The 25,596-nt window shown below is 39.6% G+C and overlaps 1 protein-coding gene across 1 annotated transcript; it reads left to right on the top strand.

Moving 5' to 3' along the window:
* Nucleotides 1-54: 54 nt before the first annotated feature.
* Nucleotides 55-23,281, top strand: hs2st1a (heparan sulfate 2-O-sulfotransferase 1a). The gene is made up of 7 exons (XM_067474467.1): nucleotides 55-603; nucleotides 18,005-18,258; nucleotides 18,383-18,468; nucleotides 18,755-18,893; nucleotides 19,339-19,436; nucleotides 20,535-20,692; nucleotides 22,401-23,281. The coding sequence occupies exons 1-7, from the start codon at nucleotides 480-482 to the stop codon at nucleotides 22,622-22,624; spliced, it is 1,083 nt and encodes a 360-aa protein (XP_067330568.1). The 5' UTR covers nucleotides 55-479; the 3' UTR covers nucleotides 22,625-23,281.
* The last annotated feature ends 2,315 nt before the right edge of the window (nucleotides 23,282-25,596 follow it).

Raw genomic sequence — 25,596 nt, 5'->3', positions numbered from 1 at the left:
TTTTTTTTAGACACCGTCCAATCCTGGTTGAACAGACAGTGTTAGTTGACGAATAGAAAGCCTCAGTTGTGTGGTGGACTGTTCACACATCCAATGGCCTGAGTAGCAGCAATAGTCTGTCCGTGGTGCGGTGGTGAACATACTGGATGGGACAGGACAGAGCTACATGAGAGACGGAGGCGACAGCGGCTGGTATCACTGTTCCTACACCCGGAGGTGCAAATCCGCACTCGGTGGACACCTCTAGGGCTTTACCACGCTCCGCTGTGGTGGAATTTGACTTGATGAAATAACCAAGCCGAGTATGAACTCTTTGCGTTTGAGGATCTGAACATCGGGAAATATCCACACACAGTGAGGGAGAGAGGGCCATGCACAGACGCTCACCCGCTTTGTAATCGCCGTCGCCGAGGTGTGTGTGTTTTCAGTATCTCGTCCTCTGAACATGGACTGACCAAATCCCCTTTCTGGATGATTTGATGGGGCTGCTCAGAGTCATGATGCCGCCCAAGTTGCAGCTTCTGGCGCTGCTGGCGTTCGCAGTGGCCATGTTCTTCCTGGAGAACCAGATCCAGAAGCTGGAGGAGTCCCGGGGAAAGCTCGGTAAGTTTAAGCGGCTGCAGCGCCATTCCATCCCGTCACAACACTCCAGGAACACCCCGGGCTCAGTGTGAGCTCTCTCTGCTGGGGTTAGCATTGATCGGCTCATCCCCTTTGTTGTGCATTTGGGTCAGTAAAAAGAAAGGTAGTGTGCTGAAGGAGGAGCACTTCATCCACCACACGATTCACCAGATTTCACACAATCAGGAAATGTTTAAGGTTCTAATAGCAGTCCCGCTAAACTTTGCGCGACCATCCTGGAGATCTGCAATAATTTAGTACCACCAGATTGTGCCTGCCTCTCATCTGTGCAGTGCGCTGTGAGGTTGAGGAGGTGCTGCTGTCATCAGCCTGTTACTGAGTGACAGGGACTCTGTGTGTGTTTGGGTGTATTTGTTAGGGCTGTATCTAACAGTTATTTTTATTGTTTATCAATCTGAATTTTTTCTAGAATAAGCAATTTACGTTTGATCTCTACAGTGGCACATTTCCTGAAGCCTAAACTTCAGATGTCTTGGTTTGTTAATCAAAGCTTACAGTCCTTTTTATATAAAGCCATAAAAAATTAGCATTGCCTCAGATTTTTAGAAGCCAAAGACGGAGAATGTTTGACATTTCTGATAAAAAATTTAAATAAAGATAATGATCAGAATATTTATCAGTGGACTAATTGTTAGTTCCTCTATGTATTTCAGCTCATGTACTTGCATAAGGAAGGGAGCAGCTAATTTAGAAGTATTAAACACAGAACAGGGCTCAGCCAGAGTGTTGTTTTAGGAGTCAAACTGGGAGGACTGATGGTCAGTGACATACACTACAGTGTTCACAGAACATAAGCATAAATCTTTTTGTCCAAAGAAATTTTAGTAATGTTCACATGTGCATGTGTTCAGATCTCATTGCTAGCTCCCACCAAGGGCTCAGTACCAACAAGGATCTGGGACATTGCAGGATTAGCTTTCTGGTGCCTCCAGTACTGGGATTGTTTTAAGGAACAAGGGTGCCAGCCAGCATACCTCAGGGGTTTTACACACCACATCTTATGTCATTTGATGATAGTGGATGCCTGAAATGAGGGGGAACCAGCCATCTGACTTTTTTTGGCATGAACATAGCGGGTATAAAAAAATTACCAGTGGACAGGCAGATGCAGTGAATTTAGTTAGGTGAGGCAGTTCCAGGGTCCTGTTGTTGTGCATCCTGGCTTATACTTAGTGGAACACAGAGAAATCATCGGTGTTATTAGTAACACCTGTGCTTTTTTACCTCCTATGACATGTGAAAATATCTGCTCTGAAAAATGTCTGTCACGTTTTAACTTTGACAATTGTATATTTTACTAGCTTTGCATACACACAGGAATCATTCCGAGAGAGTACCATTGTGGTGGTGCTATACCGGATAAATATAATAGGTCTCCAAACTCTGTGTATAAAGGTACACATTGTCTGACCTATCAGCAGCAATGGAACTAAAAAGATAGTCTCATTAGAAAAAATAAGTGTAAAGACATGTGTGGGTTATACAGGGCTGTGTAGGGTCTTTAAAAACAGTCATGGGGTGGCAGTAGGTGTTATTATTGGCTAATGTATTGTAAGCGTTTTAGGTCCATTAGTAAGTCTAAATGTCAGAATATAAAGGTTAAAAAAATGTCCATTGCAATTGAATCGGGCTGCTCAATGTAAAACCCAAAGATCTTAAATTTAGAGATTAATTAATCAATACATTGATTAACAGAAAATTATTGGCAACTGCTTTAATAATCAATTTAGTAGACTAAAGAGGTCATCAAGAAAGTTTCACAGGTTAAGTCAGTCAGTTTGTTTCCGTTTTTGAAACAAAAATTAACTTTCTTTTTAACTTTCTGTTTTAGTAAACTAAGTGAGTTTGGTACTGTTTGTCAGACCAAACTAAGAATCTGAATGAATCAAATGTTCTTTGCAAAACATGTGCTTTATTATTAGTAGTAGTAGTTGTAGAAGTAGTAGTATGTTACATCCCATTTCATTGTAAGGGAATCATTTGTCATCAGAAGTAACAATTATGGTCAAGGAGTGAATTAAAACAGGTATAGTAAAATAATTCAAATTATGTAATTGTAAGTTTGCATCCTCCTTAATAGCTTAAATATAAACTTGAATTATTTTCCAATAAATAAACTTTTGTACTAATTAAATGTACATTAAATCTTATGTTGTTGAGAAAAAAGATTCTTTGTTTTAAACGTTTTGATATTTCAAACTAATAGGATGCAAACTTTTGCACCCAACTTTAGTTAAAATTCGCTAGTCCCTGGACTTATAGTTACATAAATAAAAGACCTACTTTGTCAGATGAATCAATGATGAGGCTGTGTGAGGAGTTCCCAAGCACTCCGATAAAATAAAATGGTCAACAGTCATCTTAATTGAATAGAGTGTCCCAGCTGAGTTTCCACAAGTTGGAACAATCAGGATTCCTGTGGGTATGGATAGCTATATTGGCCTTTGACATGGTTTAGTGCTGCTGTAAAGGGCTGTAGTTTACACCCCATGAAAATCCAAACTCTCCAGGGCTGACACACACACACACAGACATGCTGCTGAAACTGAACCTGAGAGGCCTTTCGCCTGGCTGCCCACCACTACGAGAATCTGTTGACTTGGCAAAAAGCCCCGTGATGGATGATTGGACTGAGCAGACGACTCTATACTGGAGCTCTGAATTATATGCTGCATAGCCAAATTATTATGACTTTTTACAGGCACGACGCTGACAGACAGCCACAGGGCTGGTCACATTACCAGGTGTGCCTGCTGCAGGTCCATCTGTGCAACAATAAAAAGCACTGCAGTAGCATTAACAAGGAAAGCTGGTGTCCAAAACCAAATCAGAACTTCAAAAATGACTCTCACTGGAAAAGGCTTTTTAGAAGAATAATCTTAGTATCACCTTCCTTTATCATGTTTTCACATGTTCATAATTAACTTTATTTGGGTTGGAATGGCCGGTGTCCTTTCCTCACAGTGTGAGATCCTATTGCCTGACATGCCGCTTGAATCATTTTCCCCATTAGAAACCTCCCGCAGGGCAGACAAGCTGTGATATGCTTCCAAGCTAATCGTCGTTCCAAGGTTTCACTGAGAAGTCTTCTGCATTACAATCATGCCGCGATGCAGCTGGGTGTCCTGCTGTGGGCCTAATCTATTATACTGACAGTATTTCTCTCAGACTGCTCACCGACACTGCTGCCGGCTGGGTCAACAGTAAAACAGACTGACTGTGCAGGGATGGATGGAAAGAAATGAAGTTTTTCTCTAATAAAGAGGCGTGAACAGAAATTCAAGGCTACTTTCCCTGTCAGGGCTGCCATTTATGTTCCCAGTTCCGAAATTGTCAAATGCACACTGAAGATTAGATGAGATTCAACTTTGTTATGATTACACATGTACATGGCGGTTTACTATCTAACCAGAAGTGCAATTAGCAGTGCAAAATATACAGTGTCTACAGTATGCACTATTATGGACATAATGCACTATAGGCAAATAATATACAGATGGGAGTAATGTGGACATGATGTTCAGATGAATGTGTGTTATCAGATGTTAAGTCTGACAATTATTTACATTAATGCATAATGCAAAAATGCATAAACAATAGTTGACATTGCCGTGTATAAAGCTAATGCGTAGTATTCAGTACATGAATGATTGAAATGAAGAAGACTTGGACCAGTGTGTGAGGTGGTTTAAGGCTGAGATTCCCAAGAATTTTTTTATTTTATTTGACTGATCAACTGATTGAAATTGAAAACTAGCACAATTTTCCCAAGTCTGACCTTTTTTTTTTTTTTTTTAACAGCACTTACAATGCCATTTAAAGGAAGGAATGTCAAAAAATGATTACGTTAAATTTAAACTCTTAGTATTTCCATGAATTTCCTTTGGTGTGTGCAGATTGTTTTCGAGTGCAAACTTTACACTTCTAATGAAGCTGCAGGAATAGATGCTTTTTGGCAGATTCTTTGTTCACGATAAGCTCAGTAAACACAATAACTAAATTATTTGTTGAAATATTCTAATAAATCAATTCAGTAATACTTCTGATTATCATCTTTTCTTGCTAAAAGCATGTTCATTACTTAAGTGAGTGCATCATTATTTGTGTAACATCTATCCTTGGTACTTGCTTTTATAGTTTGAATCCATGCAGAACTCAATTTTTAGGAAGAAAATTTACAGAAATGAGGAAAACATGAGTTATGATTCCTGGAATCGCAGTTTTTAAATCTGCTATCATCAAGTTTTTGACGCTTTGAATCAGTCAAAAACAAAACATTTATAGGTGGCAGGTCAAATTTAGAGAGGAGTTATGGTTTATTGAGAGATGCTGATACAGACTTATTGCTTATAAAACTGTCACCCTATGACCCATGTAACCGGACAAATGCCCTCTTCATCTCTTTGGCCCACAGGCTATGTGAGGGCTATGTGTCAGCCATCAGAACACGTACTTTCTCCAGCACCATTGCCTTTTATCTGCTGGCCATTATTCAGTCTGATTAAAGGAATTCAATTTCCATCTGTTGCATGGTGATATTTAGTTCCAGACACAAGTGGCTCTGTGATGAGCTGTGAGAGAGAAGAGAGATCCCCTTGAATGCAGAAGAAGGAGGAGGATGCATGCGCTCATTGTCAAAGTGTGTGCAGAGCTGATGCTTCACTTTAAGCATTCATTTGTCGCCGCAGCCCATGGCTCCCGGGGCCGCGTTTGAATTTGACTTTGATTGTCATGCCAGGCACTCACAGCCTCGAGCCCTCCCTCAGACTCAGCGATCAAGGGACACGGGGATATTGTCAGGAATTCGCTTTTGAAAGGACATTAGTCAGGGACACTGCATGGGCTTTGATTGGGCAAATTTATACCTTCGAGTTGCCCACCTGCTGAACATCATTCATCTTGTCACTGGTAAGACATTGAGCGGAGGTTGTGTTTGAATACTTACTTTATTGATGATGCATGCAACTACCTGGTTACCTTTTACTCCTACACATTTGTGTACTACACAAGTACTGACTCAGATGGCTTCACTACCAAATGGTGACTGCCTTTAAAGCTAATTGGTGACACATCGATAGCACTCAACTTGACTGAACCCTGTTTCTTTCCACAGCTTCAGGTGCCTCAAACTCTCAAATTTGTAGCCCCAAGCATAACATCTTCTTCTTCTTGTTTTGTTTTCCTCTCTGTTGACATGGCACTCAGATTCCCTTTGAACTCACCTTGACATCCCACATCTCTGTTTTTAGCTTCCCTGAGGGGTATAAAGGGTACATGAGTCATTTGCTTTCACTCTACACTTTGGCATCTGCTACCATAGGCAGGCAGTAGCGTCTCTCCCCTGGAGTGGCCTGCTAAGTCACTCTCTAAAATCTGCTATTTGAGTGGCTAATGAAGGGGAGCCCACTATGGAGATGGACGTAGGTGTTGGGGATAGATTTGTCGTGGGAGGTGGAGAGCTAATAGCAACACTGGGCTTTAGCTGTATTGTTAAAAGCAGGCTTTGATTGGGGTAGAGGATTTACAGCCTCTGGCGTGCACTTTGTCTGACAGGGAATATGATCCTAGCATAGAGTGACAACAAATGACAAAATGTTGTTGAAATAGCGCCCCTATGTAGGAAGGCAGGCATATGTTGAAACTGCATTGGATACTGTTGCTTACAATTGAGCCAAAATGGCATCCAGTTTCACTATAGCACTATTTACGTACTGTCTATATCTGTACATTCTTTTTTGTTATCGCCATTCCAGCGTAGTAGACTGTACTTTTTCTCAGTAGCAACACCTATAGTATAGGAGATGACTGCAGCTACTCAAGAGGGCCTCAAGTACACGGTGTAAGGTTGAGGTGTAGAGTTAGTATAAATGAGTAAATAAAAGAAATGTGATGCCCCATCACATCCAAAATCCAAAGAGCAGAAAAGTAGTTTTTTTTTTTTGTTTGTTTTGAGTTTTTTTTAAATAGATTTAAGTCCATAGGAAGATGCGGAAGAGTTCTGTTTTCAGCAGTTTTTTGAATATTGCGAGTGAGTTTGCTGATTGTGCAGAGTTTGGTAGCTCGTTCCACCATCATTGGATCGTTGCGGTAAAGAGTTTTGCTTGGTGTCTTCTATGTGGTGCTTGGACCACCAGATGTCGTTCGTTGGTAGACTGCAGCGGGCAGGAAGGATTGTAGACTGGAGTGAGTTGAGGTAAGCAGGAGCTGTTGAGGTAACCACCCTGTGAGCAAGAGACAGAGCTTTGAACCTGATGCGAGCAGCTAATGGAAGCCAGTGCAGAGATATTAAGAGTGGTGTGACATGGCTCCTTTTTGGCTGATTAAAAATGAGGCTAGCTGCTGCGTTTTGGATCATCTGCAAAGCCATTAACAAAGCGTTGCAGAAATCAAGACGAGAATCAGTTAAGAAAATGTATGATAATACATGGCATAAATTTTTTATGCTTTTTGATAGCATTGTGTCATAGTAAAGCTTTCCGTGGGAAAGCATTTGTGGAATTGGGAAATGCATTAGGTATGGCCACTCGATACTGGATCGAAACATGGTGCCAAATCACTCCTATAAAAGTTGGTCAGTGGGGCAATGAAATTCTCATAATAAAAGACTCAATTACAGTGAGATTTATTCGTCATTTTATAGCTTTTCCTTTCTCCTTTCCTTTGATTTCTCAATTAAGAAAATGTTTTTTGGGCTGGTGTATGTCACATGTGATCAAATGGGGAAGTACCAGCACTGGCCAGAATTGCTTCTCTGCCCAGAGTCAACACGACTCTGGGCGCTTGAGTTAAACAATTTTGGATTTGAGTTGACATCACAGGTTGAGCGGTATGACCAATGAGTTAAGCTAACCACGGATTCACTTTCCTCCCTTCTTTCTGTGGATCTAGCAGGGTTTCCCTCCATGATTTCTTTCAGGTCCTTCTCAGTCAAGGGAGCAGCTAAAAAAACTGTCATGATAATAACTTATAATAATATATACTAATTATATATTATAATAATCTAATTAATAATCTAATCTAAGTCTTTCTTGATCAATACTTGTAAGCAGTGTTTTTGTGTGCTGAGTCTCCTTTTTGATATTCAAATCCGTCTTGTAATTTGGTAACCCTGCTAGATGAGTGCCTGAATGGAGAATATCCGCCACTGGCTTCAAAAATAAGGTGCCATCAATGGAGGAGGAAGTTTGACAGGAGAAGGAGGGAAAGGAAGAAGTGAAACAGATTTAATATTCATTGGGACACAGAAATATTTAAAGCCCCAGAGAGTGAAAATCATAAGGTCCTACAAAAATTGAGCGAAAAACTTTGCTATATTAATGTTACTATTTATCAATTTGTTAGCCCACAGAATGTTAGAATTTTTACAACCACTTTCTCAGTGCCCAGAGGGATAAAGGAAGAAAGAAGATAATGGAATAAGGGCAGTGGTTCCTATTCATTCTCAGCCTGTGGTTCAACTTTTCATCTGTTGGTGATCTATTATTTTCCTTTGGCATTTTTAACACCAGGCACCCTTGGTGATGAACTCTTAGCGTGGTCTCCTCTTCTTCTGCTCAGACATCGCCACCTCTTTATCCCAGTCTTCATTACCTTTTTTTTTTTTCCTATCTGTTATTTCTGGCTTCTGTCTGTCTTTCTCTCTCGTCAGCATGTTGGATGTTGGCAGAAGCATTTGCCAAGGTCCCTGAAATTTAACTTGAAGTTCATTAGACAGAATATAAATAATTACATGACAAACGTGTGTGTGTGTGTGTGTGTGTGTGTGTGTGTGTGTGTGTGTGTGTGTGTGTGTGTGTGTGTGTGTGTGTGTGTGTGTGTGTGTGTGTGTGTGTGTGTGTGTGTGTGTGTGTGTGTGTGTGTGTGTGTGTGTGTGTGTGTGTGTGTGTGTGTGTGTGTGTGTGTGTGTGTGTGTGTGTGTGTGTGTGTGTGTGTGTGTGTGTGTGTGATTGCAGTATCTGAGTAGCTCCCACTCTCAGATTTTAGCTTTCTATGGAAAATGATAAAACTGCATTGATTTCAGCTCACTTACTAATGCTACACACAAGATGATTGATGGGCTTTTTTTTTCTGTCCAACCTTAGACTAGTATTAATACGCCTGCCTGATACAATGGAGTAGTATTGCTTCTAATTCTGGCCTTATTAAATGAGTTGGGTATGAGCCAAACATCATTGATCCATGATAAATACTGTATTACTGTTGTTTTAGGTTTGTAAATGTATTTTGATAAACCTTTTAAGACAACGTATTTTCTCAAAATAAGTTGCTATATTATGTAACCACTTATTAATCTTGTATCCCACAAAGTGTCAGAAAATGGTAAGCACTGCAATTTCATGCAATCTAATTTTACATCTTTAATTACTTGTTTTACCCTGAATGTTTAAATTGAACCGAAAGGTGCTTATTTGCACATATTTATGTTAAGTTATTAAGCCAAATCAACATGCGGAAAATGTTGCACTGTGGTGAAGCATGGAAGGCAAAAAACAATAGCTGTTCTCTTCTGAGCTTTGATTCAACTGTAGTATCACATTTGTTTATTCCTTTCCCTGTGTCTTTTTAAGCCCTGAGCCTATAGCATTTGTTTATCAAAAATATAAAAGGGCATGCCCTACAACGAAGTATACATTCATATTTACTGCTAAATATAAGGGAGGGTAGTTTTTTTGAGGCCTGAGTAACGTCTGCACCGATTCTGCTCAAAACCACCATCGATCACCAATCATACTTCACTGTCTCTATGATGAACTCAGGGAAAAACAACCAGATTTTCATTTGTTTTTAATGACATGCATCCTTTTCCTACAACAAAACCATATGCCATGATGCAACTTGCCTGCCTGCGGTTCAGTTAAGATTTGGTTTGTTAAGCATGGTTTATGCTCGCCATTCTCTCAGCTTCTACACACACCCAATTTGATATCAAAACTGTTGGCACAGAGTGTGCATTGGTCTTTTACCCGGTTGTGCACTTTAGGATTTTTGTCTGTGAAGTTAAATGTTTAGGTTGGAAAAAGAAAAGAAAACTGAAAGTAAATCTGTATTCAATTACAACGAGAACCCTAAGTTTGGGCACCTTAATTAAATCGGTAACATGCCTATTCATCCTAGTACAGTGATTCTCTGATGTTGAACACAGAACATCATCATTGCAGCATATATGGCCTGTAGATTCTAAATATACTGAGATGAAAGAAGAGCAACAGAGAACTAAGAGATGAAAGTTGTACAGATAAGCTTGCAGAGATGAAGTGATAACAAATTGAACTGGTCTTGCTGCAGAGATGTTCTGTATCACAGTGTTCTTGCTCTGTAGCGTATTTCTATGTGGGACAGATTCTCTGTGGTGTTCACCTGTCCCTCCCACTCATCAATAAACCTATGAATAGCTGTCATCTGCTGTGTCTAATAGAGTGTGGAGTTTTCCCTCGACTCCCATGTATGCATTATTAATTATCTGTTGCAGGGCTGAGACACAGAGAAATGGAACATCATATATTTGAGTTAAGTTTGCAATCAGATCTCTTAATTATGCAGACATTGTTATTTTAGGACATGGGCAAAACTTAAAAGTTGTATTGCCGTGTCCATCTACACTACTCAGCAACAACATCAACGCCAACTGATGGTTTTATAATAATAATAATAATAATAATAATAATGGATTTATTTATAAAGCACTTATCAAACAAACTACAAAGTGTTGTGATGGACAAGGCTCAAAATGAGCAGCTGAGGTGTGTTCTGACCATGGATGTATAGTTAGAACACACATTCGCTTGACTGAATACTACTTGCCAGGGACAAGTTAAAAAAGTTCTAGCTTCTGGGTTTGCTTTCTCGTTATGTGGCTCACTGCACACGCCCAATTGTGAGCTAAACTCAACATTAACATTCATCATGGTTCGCATTTTTTGAATTACTGTGAAATTAAATAACCATGAAGTAAATTAACATGTATTAAAGACAGACAGCAAGTCCACCTTGATTTCTTTAAACTACAAAAAGAACAACATTTGGAGAGCTTTATCTCTCCAATGCTGGGAGGTCCACCATCATACTAGTTTTGTTCTTGTTTGTTTGGTGAACATTTATTCAGATCATCAGCTCAAGTTAAAGACTTAAAGTCAGAAAAACTGTTGTTGTGCTTCTGATAATAAAAACTAGAAATCTGAAGTTAAATTGTCTTGAAAATAAAGAAAAACCATAAAATATAAAACAAAATAGCTGAATAATAATTTGCAGTGCATAAGTTTTATATTAGGATAACGTCATGAATCTAAAAATTCCTTTTCTATACTGTGGGAAAGGTTTGTAAATATAAAACCACCAAACATTAAAACTTAATATTAGAAAAGAGTTGCAGGTGTCCTGTTAACATTATAGTTAACAGACAGAACATTTTAAATATGCAACCCAACTCCTTGTGCAGGCACTGGTCATATCTCAACTTGAGTACTGCCGTTCCCTGCTGACAGGACTACCAGCATGCACATTCTAATCCCTCCAGATGATCCTAAATGCAGCAGCAGGCCCATTTTTTGATCAGTCAAATAGGACACATCACTGTTCTGATCTTTGCACTGGCTTCCAGTAGCTGCTGTGTCAGGTTTAGAACTCTAAGACTCACCTACGAAGTGGTCGACTCAAGAGCATCTTCCTATCTAAGCACGCTCCTCCCACTGTACAATTCCTCCCACCTACTGTGATCAGCAAACGGCATCTAATGGTCTATACACCAAACAGCAAAAGATTCCAAGCAAAGGTCTTCAGCTTGTGGTCCAATGATGCTGAAATTAGCTACCAAACTCTACACGCTAAGAGGCCTCACCCACAGTATTCAAAAAGTTGTTAAACATGAAACCCAGTCGCAACTTCCTACGTGCTCATCTATTTAAAAAACAAAATAAAATAAATAATTTCCCACTGGATGATATTAATGTTGTGGTCTGTCAGTGTATATGCTTTCAGCAACTAGTGCTTAATTTACGAATCCCTGCACTTCACACACAGGTTTAACTGCAGTGTTTGTGTAGCCGTGACTACAACATTTTGCCTTAACAGATACATTGGTGCTCTGGTCTCTTTTGCTCTAACAAATGCAGTTGATAGCTTTTCTCTTTCCTTTGAAGCACAAATGCTCCTGAAAATGTTGGTTAATTCCCACTGCTTAGTCATTGACAATCTGTGCCAAGATGAGAAATGTTCCAATCAATCTCCCCCCTCCCCTCCACAATCTGCGCAACCTGTCAGACCCGCCTTTACTTAACAAGGCAGGGGAATGATGGGATCTGCCATCTGTGTAAATTGCTTCATGATCTCATCTTACTGGTTGTTTCTGATGAAGCAGAGAGAACATGGCCCCTTTTACTCTTTCTGTTTTTTCAGACATTATTGGCTCCTGTCAGACAGCATTACTGCTTTCGATTTTACGAAAGACATAGGGTAGAAAGTGCCAGGTTGAACCACGATGATTATCATCTTCATCAATCTTGGATAGTTATCATTAGTGTAGAGACATGGCTTGCATTTAGAGTACGAGTTCTAAATTGTGCCACATGTGACTGGAGCTTATTTAGTGCACCTCAAAGTTTAGTCAGACAGATTGTATTCATGAGCTCTGCATGATGAAGAATGCGTCGTCCTCTGCTGTATCCTACACCTTTCTGCCAAAATAAAATTAATTTCTAAAGTTCCTGGGGTTAACATTCCTCTTCCCCAGTGTCACTCAATAGAGTAATTATGGTGTCAAGACCCATGCCCCAAACTACTTAATGACTTTAAACTGTCTGCTCAGTGTTGCCCTTGTTGATGCAGACACGCAAGTTTAGCCTCTTCTCTATATCTGAGGAATGCTTTGTCTGACAAAAACATGCTTGTTTGAAACACCCGTCTTTTTTGGTGGAGGAACAAAAGCTCTACATTGTTTAAGAGACATGACCTTTACATGGATTGTTTGTGCTTAAACACAGACATAGCAGCAACAGCAGTTCTCAGGAGAATGGAGCGTCTCCCACATGCTTTACGCGTTGTGGTTGGACATCCAGCTCATGACATTGCTTGGCGTCCCCAACCCCTGTGTGTCATTCACCTTTCCTGCTCCTCTCTGTGTCTTCTATTAAAAGCAGAACTACCATGAAAGTCATTACAATGAAAAGCTCTACGGCCTGTATTTATGGAGCTTTGCAAAGCAGCAGTGCAGAGTCCAGGAGAGGAAATATCACATCACTGTGGCACTTTGTATTTATGAGAATGTGCACTGAGGCCAGACATTTTATTTTGGCTGCTTCACCTCACTGGGTCCATTTGTTGACTTGAATTTTAATTGTGGAACCTGACTGTTGCATATATTGCTGTCTGACTTTGATACGAACGTTCAGCATTCCCAATGAGATTTACATCTTTTTATGAGAAAAACAAGCTTGTATCACACTTTTGAAATCGGATAAACAAAAAAGGTTGTAGTAAAGTAGCAGTAAACATTTTAGAACCTGGGGGATGTAATTACTTTTGCTTTATTTGTAAGTTTTGAAGCATTCCTGTTTATTGTAATTTCATAATAATCACTAGATGAAGTGTTGGGTAGAAGGTATCATAAGCACAGAGAAGCAGGTAGAGCTTTAAGTCCAGTAAAACCCCAGTCAGTTTTGCAGTTTAATATACCAATGTGTAGTTTACAGTGTGTAGTTAGGGTAGGAGTCTAGATCATCTGGCCCCCATTTCATCAGTTTCCATCTTATACCCTGACCTGGCTCATCCATGCCCCCCCTTTCATCTTTTCCCTCCCGACTCCCCCAGCTCTGGTTTCTCCTCCAGCTGTACTGTGGAGGGCAGATCAGTGAATGAGACCTTTCAACTAAGTGTCAATGTCACACTTGTGTGTCAATGCCAGTGGGAAAAATGCTTCAGCTCTGGCAACTGCCCCACTTTCAAAGAGCCCACTTAAACACTTACACTTCGATTAAATGTGTTATAATGTCTTATTTTTCACTGAAGTCTAAATGTAAAAATGTACAAAATGCTGCATGGAAGCATTTGTGTCTAGTGACAAGTTGTAAGGAGTTTATGTGTCACATCTTGCGTGGTGCTATACACCTTTGTTCCTGCTGTCATGCCGAGATTGTTTGGACGCTTGGAATGTCCTCAGCACCTTTAGAATCCTTTAATGAAAGCACTCTCATTTATCTGTCTCCTTTTTTAGTTCTATGCTGCTGTCAGCAGTGCTGAAAAGCTGCACAGCAGATTTTTATCACAGCATGTTTCATATTCCTTGTTGCCATTTAAATAACAATGGAAAAGCAGATTCTGCTCTGTTTAGTCAGCCCTGAATCTCCCCACCAGCCTGACTTAATTCCTGTTTCCTCAAATAATCTACTCCCTGCTAAACTGATCGAAAGAGTAAATTTGAATTTTTGGAAATTTGGTAGTGCTGAGTTCATCCAAATGGTTGTGAATGTTAAAGTGGTGACATAACTGTACCCTTGAAAACCTGGCACTGCAAAACTGCAACATGCACCCCATCTCTATAGAGGAAAGGGGAAGAAACAGCACCGGCAGCAGCAGACTAACTCGATTTTTATACAGCGGCAGCCTAGATCTCCTCACTGTCATCCTTCATTGATTTTGCAATCCAGCAGCATCCAAGCAGAACCATACAAGCAATACACCTCAGTCAGCTGCTGATAGCCTATCTCTATTACCCACCTAGCCCAAGGCTTCGGTTCGAGAGGCTAACCCTCTCAGGGGAAGCAGAGAGTTGCAACTGGCGGATCGAAGTGATGATGGATTTATGAGCTGCAAGCAGAAAGGGTCATATTCTCTCCGCCACTTTTATTATCCCATTTGATCTGACATGATAGCAATAATACATGATAGCCTGTCACATTTTGCAGATCTCGCGGCAAATACCAATGATGATTTCAAATGCTTGCCTCTATTCAACTGCGAAATTGCCTTAGAAAATATGTTCAACTACCAGTGCTCTCTTTGGTTTCTGTCTCTCACTTTGAATGAAGCTGCAAGTAATAGGCTTGTAGTTGTCACAGTGTTTAAGACCCGTGTTGGCTTCACGGTTCATAATTAGCTTTTAATGCAGAGAGACGACTTCAGGAGAGGAAACCGACAGAAATGTGGAATGAAAGGAGGCTTGCTGTGTGGTCATAGTAATTCAGGCTTTTGTTCTCTAATTAAATGACCTCAGAAGGGAGCTCTAAGCTAAAGTGTGTGTGTGTGTGTGTGTGTGTGTGGCCCCCTCTGATATAGAGCTTTTTGCCAAGTGTGTTCACTCTCATATTGAATAGGGTGTCTCACACAAAGCCCATAAGAAGCCCTCTCTGTGCCCACTTTGCCTCCTTGTTGGTTGTTGGAAATTTGGCACAAAACACCATGTCTCCAACAAGTGGTTTTCTGGGCTCCTAGTTCAGGACATGGTAGTTAGGGACAGGGTAGGCCCAGTCTTTTCTCCCCAACCTTTTGGAAAGAGACTGGCAGCGTTTCTTGCCAGCCGGAACTACACAAATAATTAAATTGGTGCAATTTTAGGCCATAGCAAAGGAAAAACAGAGCCTACATGTTTTCCTCCTGTTTGGCCCTGACATATAGTAAACTCAAAACATGCTCTAGAGTTTGTATGTTCAGTAAAACAATAGTCAACAGAAACAGTGCCCTCTTTGCTGTGGATAATCCGCAGACCTCACTGTCAACAGTTATTACAGGAACTGTTTGTTCGAGGAAAAGTAGTTTAAGTAAAAAGTGTTGACAGGGAGATCTGTGGATCATCCAGAGTAACAGGGAGACTGGAAACATTGCTGTTTCTGTGATTTTTTTTCTCTTGTTAGAAATATATATTCATTTAATTCCCCTCTACTCTACTGGGATCTCCAAACGTGAGCAAACCACTATAAAATGTGAAAGAATAATTTATGCTTTTGTGTGTGTCTTTGAAATGGTAATACATTTAAACTTATTAATATAGGTTTAATAGGAAGTTTATTAATTGTTTTATCTATTGGCTAATTGAAAGAATTACAACAATCTTTATAAAATATTCACAAATTATCTCCTTGTAAAGTTCACTAGCTACCTGGTGAATGTAAGTCCAGTATTCACATTGTTTTTGCCTTGTTTTCGTATTTACCATCTCTTAAGTAAAAAATCTGAGTTGCTAATTGTGCCTGTCTGCTGTTTGGTGCTGGACAAGTAGCTTGAAGTACATGAACTATGGTTGTCTTACAGAGAACAGCTGCCTGCTGTGTGTTGAGATCGTGAGACTGAGCTGAAGCAGTGAAGTTCTGGGTCACAAAAGCAACACAAAGCTAAAGTGCTCCACAGAGCAGAACCTGTTAATATTTCCCAATTCTTTTTGTTTTACACAACATAAAAGAAAAAATTATTAGGATGGTGTGAGCAGTGTTTTGACAGTCCCACAACAATTGATCAATCCCAGTTGGCACACATAGGTACTTGAAATAACCTTTTCTGAGTTGAAACCACTGAGAATATCAGATTAAAAAAAACATGCCTTCTATGAAACCCTCTTCAGCAGAAAATTGGTGTGGGGTTAAGGTTAAGACTGTCATGTCAATGCTGAGGTTGGTCTAAGGTCTAGCTATGTATTAGACTAAAGCCACCTAATATTTATGACTTGTACTGTCATGGGTTACATTCCAACTCTAATTTTTGAATGGCACACCTCTCTGTCTTCCTTCATGGTACTCCAGCTTAAAAATAATCCTAAAAGGAAATCTGAGCTGAATCGATAACGTTTCAGCATAGCAACTGTTATTGCTGTTGTTGTTGGCTAATGTGTGCTTTTGGTGGATGCGTGAATGAATGTTTCCATTACAGTTGTTCAGCATGCTGACGGCCTTCACTCATTACAACCACCTGGCACGTCTCCACTCCATCGGTCTAGAGCAACAGTTGTGAGCATGCAGAAGCAGCGCGGCTCCGACAGTAACCCGATCCAGCTTTGATGAGTGGAACATTAACAGCTGCTCAGAAGGGTGTAAGAGAGGGAGCATGAGAGTGTTTGTTGTTGTTGTTTTATGTATTCTCATGTGTGTTTGCACAGATGAAGGAGAGGGCGCCAGAATCACTAACGACATCTTAATTGGCTTTTGTTGCCAGATCCCAGCCTCTTGAGCTGATCAGGTCAGTCTCGACTGTAACAGTGTCTCAGTAGCCACGCAGGGCTTTAAGGCAGGCTTTTAGGGGCCTCCTGGCTCCCCTGACAGCTCCCACGAGTATTAGGTGCTTTAATGTTGTGCTGCCTCCCCTCCTCACACACACAAACACACACACTTATTCTTCTCTCTCCATCATTCCTGTGGAGCGCTGTGAGGCAAATTTACACGAAGAAAAGCCTGAGATTGGAAAAAGCTGTGGTTTCTTTGTGTTGAATCTATTCACACTGAGGCACTGTGCTCTGGCTTTATTGCAGCTTCACACAGTGTTTTGATTGGGATTCCCCCGTCCGCCAACCTCCGCCCTCCTCATTTACACTGTGTTGATGTCATGTAAACGTCCAGATAGTTGTCAGATACCAGTACCCTTACCATCTAACTACCAGCCTCTAACTCTTACCATAAATCAAAGCTTAACTTTCATGTGATATGTAAGGTTTCATCTTAAACCCAAATGTCTGAAGTATACAGCAACTTTTTAAGGTGACTGTACTTTGTGATAAGACTCTATGTGCTTTTTGATCCAAAATTCACTATGGACATAAGTTGAGAGAAAGGAAAGGTAGGGGACTGATAATAATCTTCAGTCTGGTTATCTAACGAGAGCCGTGGTATCAAAGCATGAAATAGGCTCCTCACAAAATGATTAACTGATATTCTTGTTTTGACATTCTTCTTGATCCTTGGTGTGAAACGAGAAATGAGATTTAGCTTTCTACTCTCCAGAAGAAATGAAATAGGAATCCATTTCTAATGAAGCTTCAGCTTAATGTGTCACACAGCTGTGTTGCCTCTGACAAGGCAGAGATATTTTAAAATGCAGTTCATGTTAACTGGTCCTGGGTGAAGTCTAAATATGTAACATGTCATATATGAGTTAGGAGAGTGTTATTAAGGCATAGTTAAGAAACATGTCAGACATTCACCAGTATACAAAAAAAAAACCTATGTACAATTTGGTGATGGTTTACCCCAGAGTTAACCTCACATCTGATATTTTTGCTGTGTGTCAACACTGAGGTATTTATAGATACAGTACGTGTTACTTGATGGTATTGTTTTAAAAGAGGTTTTTGGCTCCACGAGGAGTCAAAGGTCAGGTTCAGCATCAGAGCAGCTCTCCTGGAGCTTGTTAAAGGTTAAATCACCTCTATCTACCTTCATTGTCCCTTCAGAACGAGCTATCGCCAGACACGAAGTGCGAGAGATCGAGCAGCGGCACACGCAGGATGGTACTCGGGAGAGGGACTCAGCAGCAGCAGCTTTGTCTAACGGCGAAGATGATGTAATCATCATCTACAATCGTGTACCCAAGACAGCCAGCACCTCCTTCACCAACATTGCCTATGACCTGTGTGGAAAGAACCACTACCATGTCCTGCACATCAACACCACCAAGAACAACCCAGTCATGTCCATACAGGACCAGGTCAGAGTTATAGCTGAAAATAAATTTAACATGAATTCTTCACCTTGTAATGTTCAGTGTTATTTAAGTATTTTTTTAATTTCTTCCACTGTTTTATTAATGTTTTTTTTTGTTTTTTTTTAAGGTGCGATTTGTAAAGAATGTGACAGAATGGAGAGAAATGAAGCCGGCTTTCTACCACGGACATGTTTCCTTCTTGGACTTCACCAAGTAGGAAAATATTGATTTATCATGTTTGTGATGGCAGCACTGGTTGATCCAGTCAATTCACCCTCTTGAGGCTTTGTATAGTTGACTCCACCTTGTGGCCACTTTTTACTTGCAATGTAATAATCTAAGTGTAGCACAAATAATTATTGGTGACCCTTCAATGTCAGTGTAAATGGAAAATACTTAAACTTAAACCTTTATCTGCCAAATAAGTCAAATTAATTTTCTAATTTAATTAATTCATTTTTTTAAATTTTCTAACCCCAATCTCTGCCATTTCTTTCAGATTTGGCGTGAAGAAGAAGCCCATCTACATAAATGTGATCCGGGACCCCATTGAAAGGCTGGTGTCCTACTATTACTTTTTGCGTTTTGGGGATGACTACCGGCCCGGCTTGAGACGCAGGAAACAAGGAGACAAAAAGGTTGAAAAGGACAAAAAGTCTCATTCTTTTGTTCAAATGTTTCACTTCTGTCTTGCATCACTTGCAAATATGAGGCTTCAGCAGTCTGCATTAGTCATTAGAGGTGGGAAATCATTTGGACTCCCTGTAGTGTTTCTTTATAGTAAACAAATTAATTTCTTACTAAAACAATGTGACTTTGGAAGATAAAAAATACACTGACTCCCAAAGCCTCATATTGGCTTCTGATAAACTTTAGGATACTTTTCTAGACAAAACAAGGATGTTGCATTATAATTACTATAAGAGATCATAATGACCAGCATGAACAGGAGAAATTATCACAACAAGGAAAATCAGTTTCAGTGTTAATTGTGCTGATTTGTTTTTAGATAACCTTGATTTCATAATTCCTTAACTAAATTAACAAGTTCAAAAATGCTCATGCACTGTGCTTGCATTTCAGACATTTGATGAATGTGTATCAGCCGGTGGCTCAGACTGTGCCCCTGAGAAGCTCTGGCTTCAGATTCCCTTTTTCTGTGGTCACTACTCTGAATGCTGGTATGTGGTGAAACACCTGACACTGTGCTACACATCTCTAAGTTGAAACAACTTGAATTCCTCTTCAACTTGAATTTTTGATTTTGAGTCTACCCTTCTCATCACTCTGGTGCAATTAATATTTGATAGCACACTAAATGTACATTATTCAGTAGATGAAAATAGTCCCCATAAAATGCACTATTTTCTTCTATATGAGGTATAAGGTTTGCCCATGTGTTTAAATAAATACTTTGCCTTTATAAATGTAAAACTATATGTATTAATAATTGCATAATAAGTACGATAGGAAAGGTGAAGAGGCTATTATTTTGGTCTTTTTGTGTAATTAATAGCAAAAACATAGAATATCACCTATGTTGTCCTTTTTTCACCCAGGCAGTTTATGATTGATCAATTTTGTTCCATACTGCACCACATTAAGCCTCATAGTCCTTTTCTGTCACTTACGCCACTCTCGTCTTCTCAGGGTCTTTGATCACTCTCTGAAATTTGATCTATCCTCGCTACACAGTGATCTGTATTAATTTCTCCCTCAGCCCTCTCACCCTCCTTATTGTTCCCTTGACTCTCACCTCCACCTTTTAACCATCTTGCCTCTTCACGTAGGTGACTGTAGGGTCTAGACACTGAAATATCTAGTTTACTTTAATTCACTAGCAGTATATCAAAGTAGCAGAAAGCCCCTGGGATATATTAAATAAATACTGGAGACAAAAGGTGAAGGTGCTGCCATTCTTTTAATTATGTGTTTAATAGGGCTGTTTAAACAATCTACTTCCTCCCCTATTGTTTTTAATAACTCCTGCCACCATTTCCCCCATGCCTTCCTGTCTTTCTGCTTTTTCCACCACAACACTCTGCTCATCATGCTCCTGTATCTCCAACCCTCCCTGCACTCGCCACTCACATCTCACTTAATAATTCGTCCCGTCACTCTCTTTGTTCCTTTCAGTTCTCCTCTGCTGCTCTCCTCTCCTCTCTTTGTCCCTTTCTTTCCTGCTTATTCCTGTTTTGGGGGTCATTTAACATTGGCACTAATCACAAATAAAAAACCAAAAAACATAACCTACATACATGAACATGATTTCTGTGCAGGAATGTGGGAAGCCAGTGGGCTCTGGAACAGGCGAAATACAACTTAGTCAACGAGTATATGCTGGTTGGAGTAACTGAAGAACTGGAGGACTTTATCATGATGCTGGAGGCTGCGCTGCCACGCTTTTTCAAAGGAGCCACTGAGCTGTACAAAACAGGTGCCTTATCTTAACAGTTGAAAACCTGAATTTGCTGTCCCCCTGCATATTTTGGTTCCCCTTACCAGTGTTATAAAAACTGAAAAGGAGCTTTGTAGGCTGCTCATATTAAGCTGAAATATATAAAGAAAAATATAAAGCTGAAATGTTTGTGTGCCTGCGTTTGGTTCCATATAAGCAGTTGCAATTCCTCCTGCGAAGACTGAATTATAATCAATATGCACTCATGCCTCTCCAATGTACTTACAGATTAGTTGCCATAAGTGCAGCCAAAACACATCGTGATAGAAGAACCAAATCTGACAGTGATATATGCCGTATACATGACTGGATTTTACTGCTAAAAGGTTTTGTTTTAAATGTTTTTTTGTTTCAGAAATGAGCTTTAAAGAAATGGTCCATGATTCTGGCAAAAGACTGTTGATATTTTAACATATTAACACCAGCACCTTAACAGTTTCCTTCAGTAAGCCCCCCTCTTCCCATAATTCATGCATTAAGTATGAGTGCTCCTTGTGCTGATTAGCTGTAATTGCTCAACCCACATTCTTTTTTCCCCATCTACACAGCCAGGGCTGTACACAACCACATAAGGTATTCTGAGTGCATACACTGCACCGTGAGCTAGAAGGATGTCAGGAAAATTTAACTGAATATGAAAACATGTGTCATAAATTTCATTCAAGGACTGTACCTTTAAGGGATGCCTTAAAATTGATAAATTGGCTTGAAGAGACCATATGAGGCAGGAGTGAAAACTCAAACATATTTGCAAAACTTGTATATAATGATCTCTATTTCACATGTCCAATTGGCATAAAACACCAATTTGGGATATTAAGAAACACGCTCATTTGCTTTCTTGCAAAGAAATTGAGAATTAAGCTGAACACACAGACTGTAGATCCGGGGAATTCTTTATCCTGGTTCTGTTTAAAGGTAGCCTCCAGTAACTCTAAATTTTGAACATAAAATCTTTTTTGTTTTTGTGATTTAGGACAGGGTTAGGTCTGGCATTTTTTCTCCAAGCACAAGCCCTAAAGTGTCCACCAGGCAGCTAACTCTTGGTTTTCACTTAACCTCATCAAAAACCAGTCTAACAAATAGTCCCGTGCAAAACCACAATTTGATAATATTACACCATCGGGTTCTACTGCCTCCGGTGAGGCTCCTTCTGTCTCAGCCTTGGTGCTATGCTAATCAGTTCCTGGCTGTAGCTTCATATTTACAATGACATGAAAGTAGTATCAATATTTACATTTAACTCTCAGCAGGAGTAGAAGAAACAAGTTTCCATTATATTCTATTATTTCCACTATTGCATGAAGAATGATACATTTACAGGAGGTTTCCAATTATTTACATTTTATTTAATTTAATTATTCTAGAAATGGAAGTGACTTTAATTAATCTAAGTTACAGCAGAGAAAACTTAGAATAGAATGTTTTTTGGCATGTAACATATTGTAACAAATGTTGAAGAAGCCATAAATATTAGGGAAACAATTATAATCATTGTGATTTAATTTTTAGGGCTTATATTGTGAAGAGTCAATCAATTCTATAAAACAAACACCAAAGAATAACTACTTGAGCAAAATGAAACTGTAACCTTAAACCTATTTGATCATGTGTCTCTGTAACTGTGTGAATTTAGTACAGTACATGTAGCTGCCCTCCTTTAAACCCCCTTCTCCCCTTGTTACAGGGAAGAAATCCCACCTGAGGAAAACCAGTGAGAAGAAGCCACCCACGAAGGAGTCGATCGCCAAGCTCCAGCAATCGGCTATTTGGAAGATGGAGAATGAGTTCTATGAGTTTGCACTGGAGCAGTTCCAGTTCGTCAGGGCACATGCTGTCAGAGAAAAGGACGGAGAACTCTATCTGCTGGCACAAAACTTCTTCTATGAGAAAATCTACCCAAAAAACTAATTACACATGTCAGTAGAAGAGTTTGGAGAGGATGCTTTGTACAGACTCAGATGTGCAGTCAGAGATGAAAGACACAGAAAGTGACAGACTGCTGATGATGATGTGGCTGGTTGGTACAAGTGATTGAGAAGATAACATGGAGCTGCAGAACAATCCAACTCTGACACAGTGATCAAACCGGTGACTGCTCTGTTATTCACGTCTGTGCCAGCCAACTGGACGAGGAGCTTGTGTTTCATCAGCTGGTTGTATTCCCAGCAGCCCTGAGGCCTTCGCACCCTTTCACTTCCATGATAAAGGTCATATGTACAGAAGGCCTCTGTTGGCATATGTTCGGAGATGTCATCTCCAACAGCTGATCAGACCTCAACTCCTGATTTGGCCTCACTGTTCCAGACTAAACCTTTTCATTGGCTTTGTACTGTTTGGTTGTGTTTTGTTGTATTTTAACTCTTTATTATGGTCGTCTTTTGTATGTATGTAGACATTTTTCATGGTGAAACGACATCTGCCTGCCTCACCACCACTACTAACTTAAAGAGATTTTAAGTGTAAGAAACTGATTACTGTGCTGTATTATTGGGCTTGAATGACAACTTCTGAGGTGATAGTAACTGTTTTTATGAAATAAAAATCCTGTCACCATGGACTACAGTATTTACTTGGGAAAGTGCATATGTTCATACTGTACCTGATGTGTTTTGCTGGATGACCTTTTAATGTGCAGCTTTGCCTGGAGCCTTTTTCTGAGAAATGAAGGAGTCTTCTACACATGATCTTACTTAAGTGTGTCAGAAGGTGAAGATGCTGCAACCGTAAATATTCACTACTTTTTCAGTTGGTTTTATTTCCAGAAAGATTGCCTAATGTACAGTATTAACTTTTTCAGGCTTTCGGCATCTGGTTAAAGCAACAGTCTGGATATTTCTTCAGATTATTCATGTCTTTCAGTTAAATTTTCACTCTGCATTTTGTTTTTCTATCATATTTTGTCATATTTTCCCCTTGTAGTAAACATGTGTTCCCCTCCTCGTACTTTGCTGATTAAGAAATACTTTGACATTTTAAGGAATGTGTTTCTTGCTACATGAAAAGATTGATATCCATAAGACATCAGGCTTTAAATATAAAGCTACAGGAGAGACTTGGAAACTAATGAAAACAGCTTGGTAAGACTGGTTAGAGTACTTCTCATTAAATTCTCTGGAAGAAAAGAAATGTATATATTTATCAAAATATCACTCTATTCTTTCAGTCACTGCCATTTTCTTTGCAGTTCTGCACATAAAAGATGGTGGTGATTTTGATAATGACTCTAATTTGCTTGTTTCCATCTCATTATCTTTAAGGTTGGCTCCATCCTCTTTTTTATGGCCTGTAATTGGCCAGTTAAACTTCTTATCTTCACCCGATTAGTTGGCAACTAACAGTCAGAAAACTCGCCCGTCTTTTAAGAAGGTGCACCCTTTGTAAAGACAAAAGTAGTGCCTCAGCCTCAAGAGCCTTAAAGTTGTCACATCACAGCTCTTGATTTACTTAAATATACTGATGAATAGATTATAATTATCATCCGAGGATGTTGTTTACCGCTCATTTTTTGTGTGCCTTCCTTACACCCAGCTCCCTGTGGGTCACAGCTTTGTCAGATGGAACATAAAAACAACCTGGCTGTCATGGCTGTTTTCACCGTTTGATTGCCAAACAAATATACAGAACATCCAAAAAAACTAAACAGAGATGCATGTGTGTTTCTTCATACTGTAGAAAAGTTTATGCATCATAATCAAGTACAATGAGGCAGAGAATGTTAAAGGCAGATACTGTCCATCTACTAATGTGCAAACCAAAGCTGGGTTATTTCAGGGCTGGCATGCTGCAGAGGGAGACAAAGAGCTGCCTGGTCTGCTCCTACCTCTGTGTGTGTGTGTGTGTGTGTGTGTGTGTGTGTGTCTACTTTCCTGATCCTCCTACTGCATAATTTCATTAATAAATATAGTGATTGCAGGGACATACATATGTTATTTGTATGATTTTTATGGTTATATATAAATATATATTTATATTTGTTTTTGCAGTTGTTAAGCCAACCGCTATGTCGATATAGTACATATTCTCTTATTATGGTTTTCACTATTTTGCTGCTAAAGCAAATATTAACTGGAAACACAAAACAGGAAACTAGTTATGTTAAGGAAGAAGAATTACTAGAGGCCAGAGGAAGTTAATATTAGCGAGTTCTGCTTACTGTTACCTATCCCTGCTCTCAGATAATCTGCTCTCAGTCATGGGCTCATGCCAATTAGTCTCAGATTGTTATCCAGTTGCTTCCTGGTTTTTGACCCTGTGACCACAGAGAATATGGAGGGTACCCTTTCAAACACACACACCCAAACTCAAAGTCTGTCTATCAAAACTGGACCAGTAATATCAAGATGTAACAAAAATCATAGGAGACATCTGTAGAAAACTGTGTGTAAAAACCACCAAAGTGCTATGTAACATTTATGACGGGGATACTTATCACTTTGTGATTTGGTATCAAGTTTAATATTGGATGCTTTTGATGGTGGTGCCACCCACTTCTGATTCTCAGGGGTTGGATGTCAATAACCGGTAAAGTAGCAATGAAGTTGCCACTCACCACAAATGAGATCCATGCATATGTGCCAGGTGTTAATAGACATTAACTCATTAGTCCAGACTCTGTACAGTATTTTTTATTGATAAAGGCCATAATGATAAATATGTTAATATGATCAATAAACCATTACATTTTTTCAGAATCTGTTAGTCTTTGTTAGTCTCAGGAGAGCATCACTATGAAGACAGAAAGACAAAGCAGACTGGATTTTAACTGGAGCACATAATCTGTCTGCTTAACAAGGCACCTGTGATTTTGATTATGTGAGTAATGCTCAGCATAGAAAAAAAAGCCAGTGTTGTAGTCCACAATGATAAATACATGGGACATT

This window comes from Channa argus, chromosome 14 (genome assembly GCF_033026475.1).
Source record: "Channa argus isolate prfri chromosome 14, Channa argus male v1.0, whole genome shotgun sequence".
NCBI lineage: Eukaryota > Metazoa > Chordata > Actinopteri > Anabantiformes > Channidae > Channa > Channa argus.
This window is presented reverse-complemented; position numbering and strand designations above follow the sequence as displayed.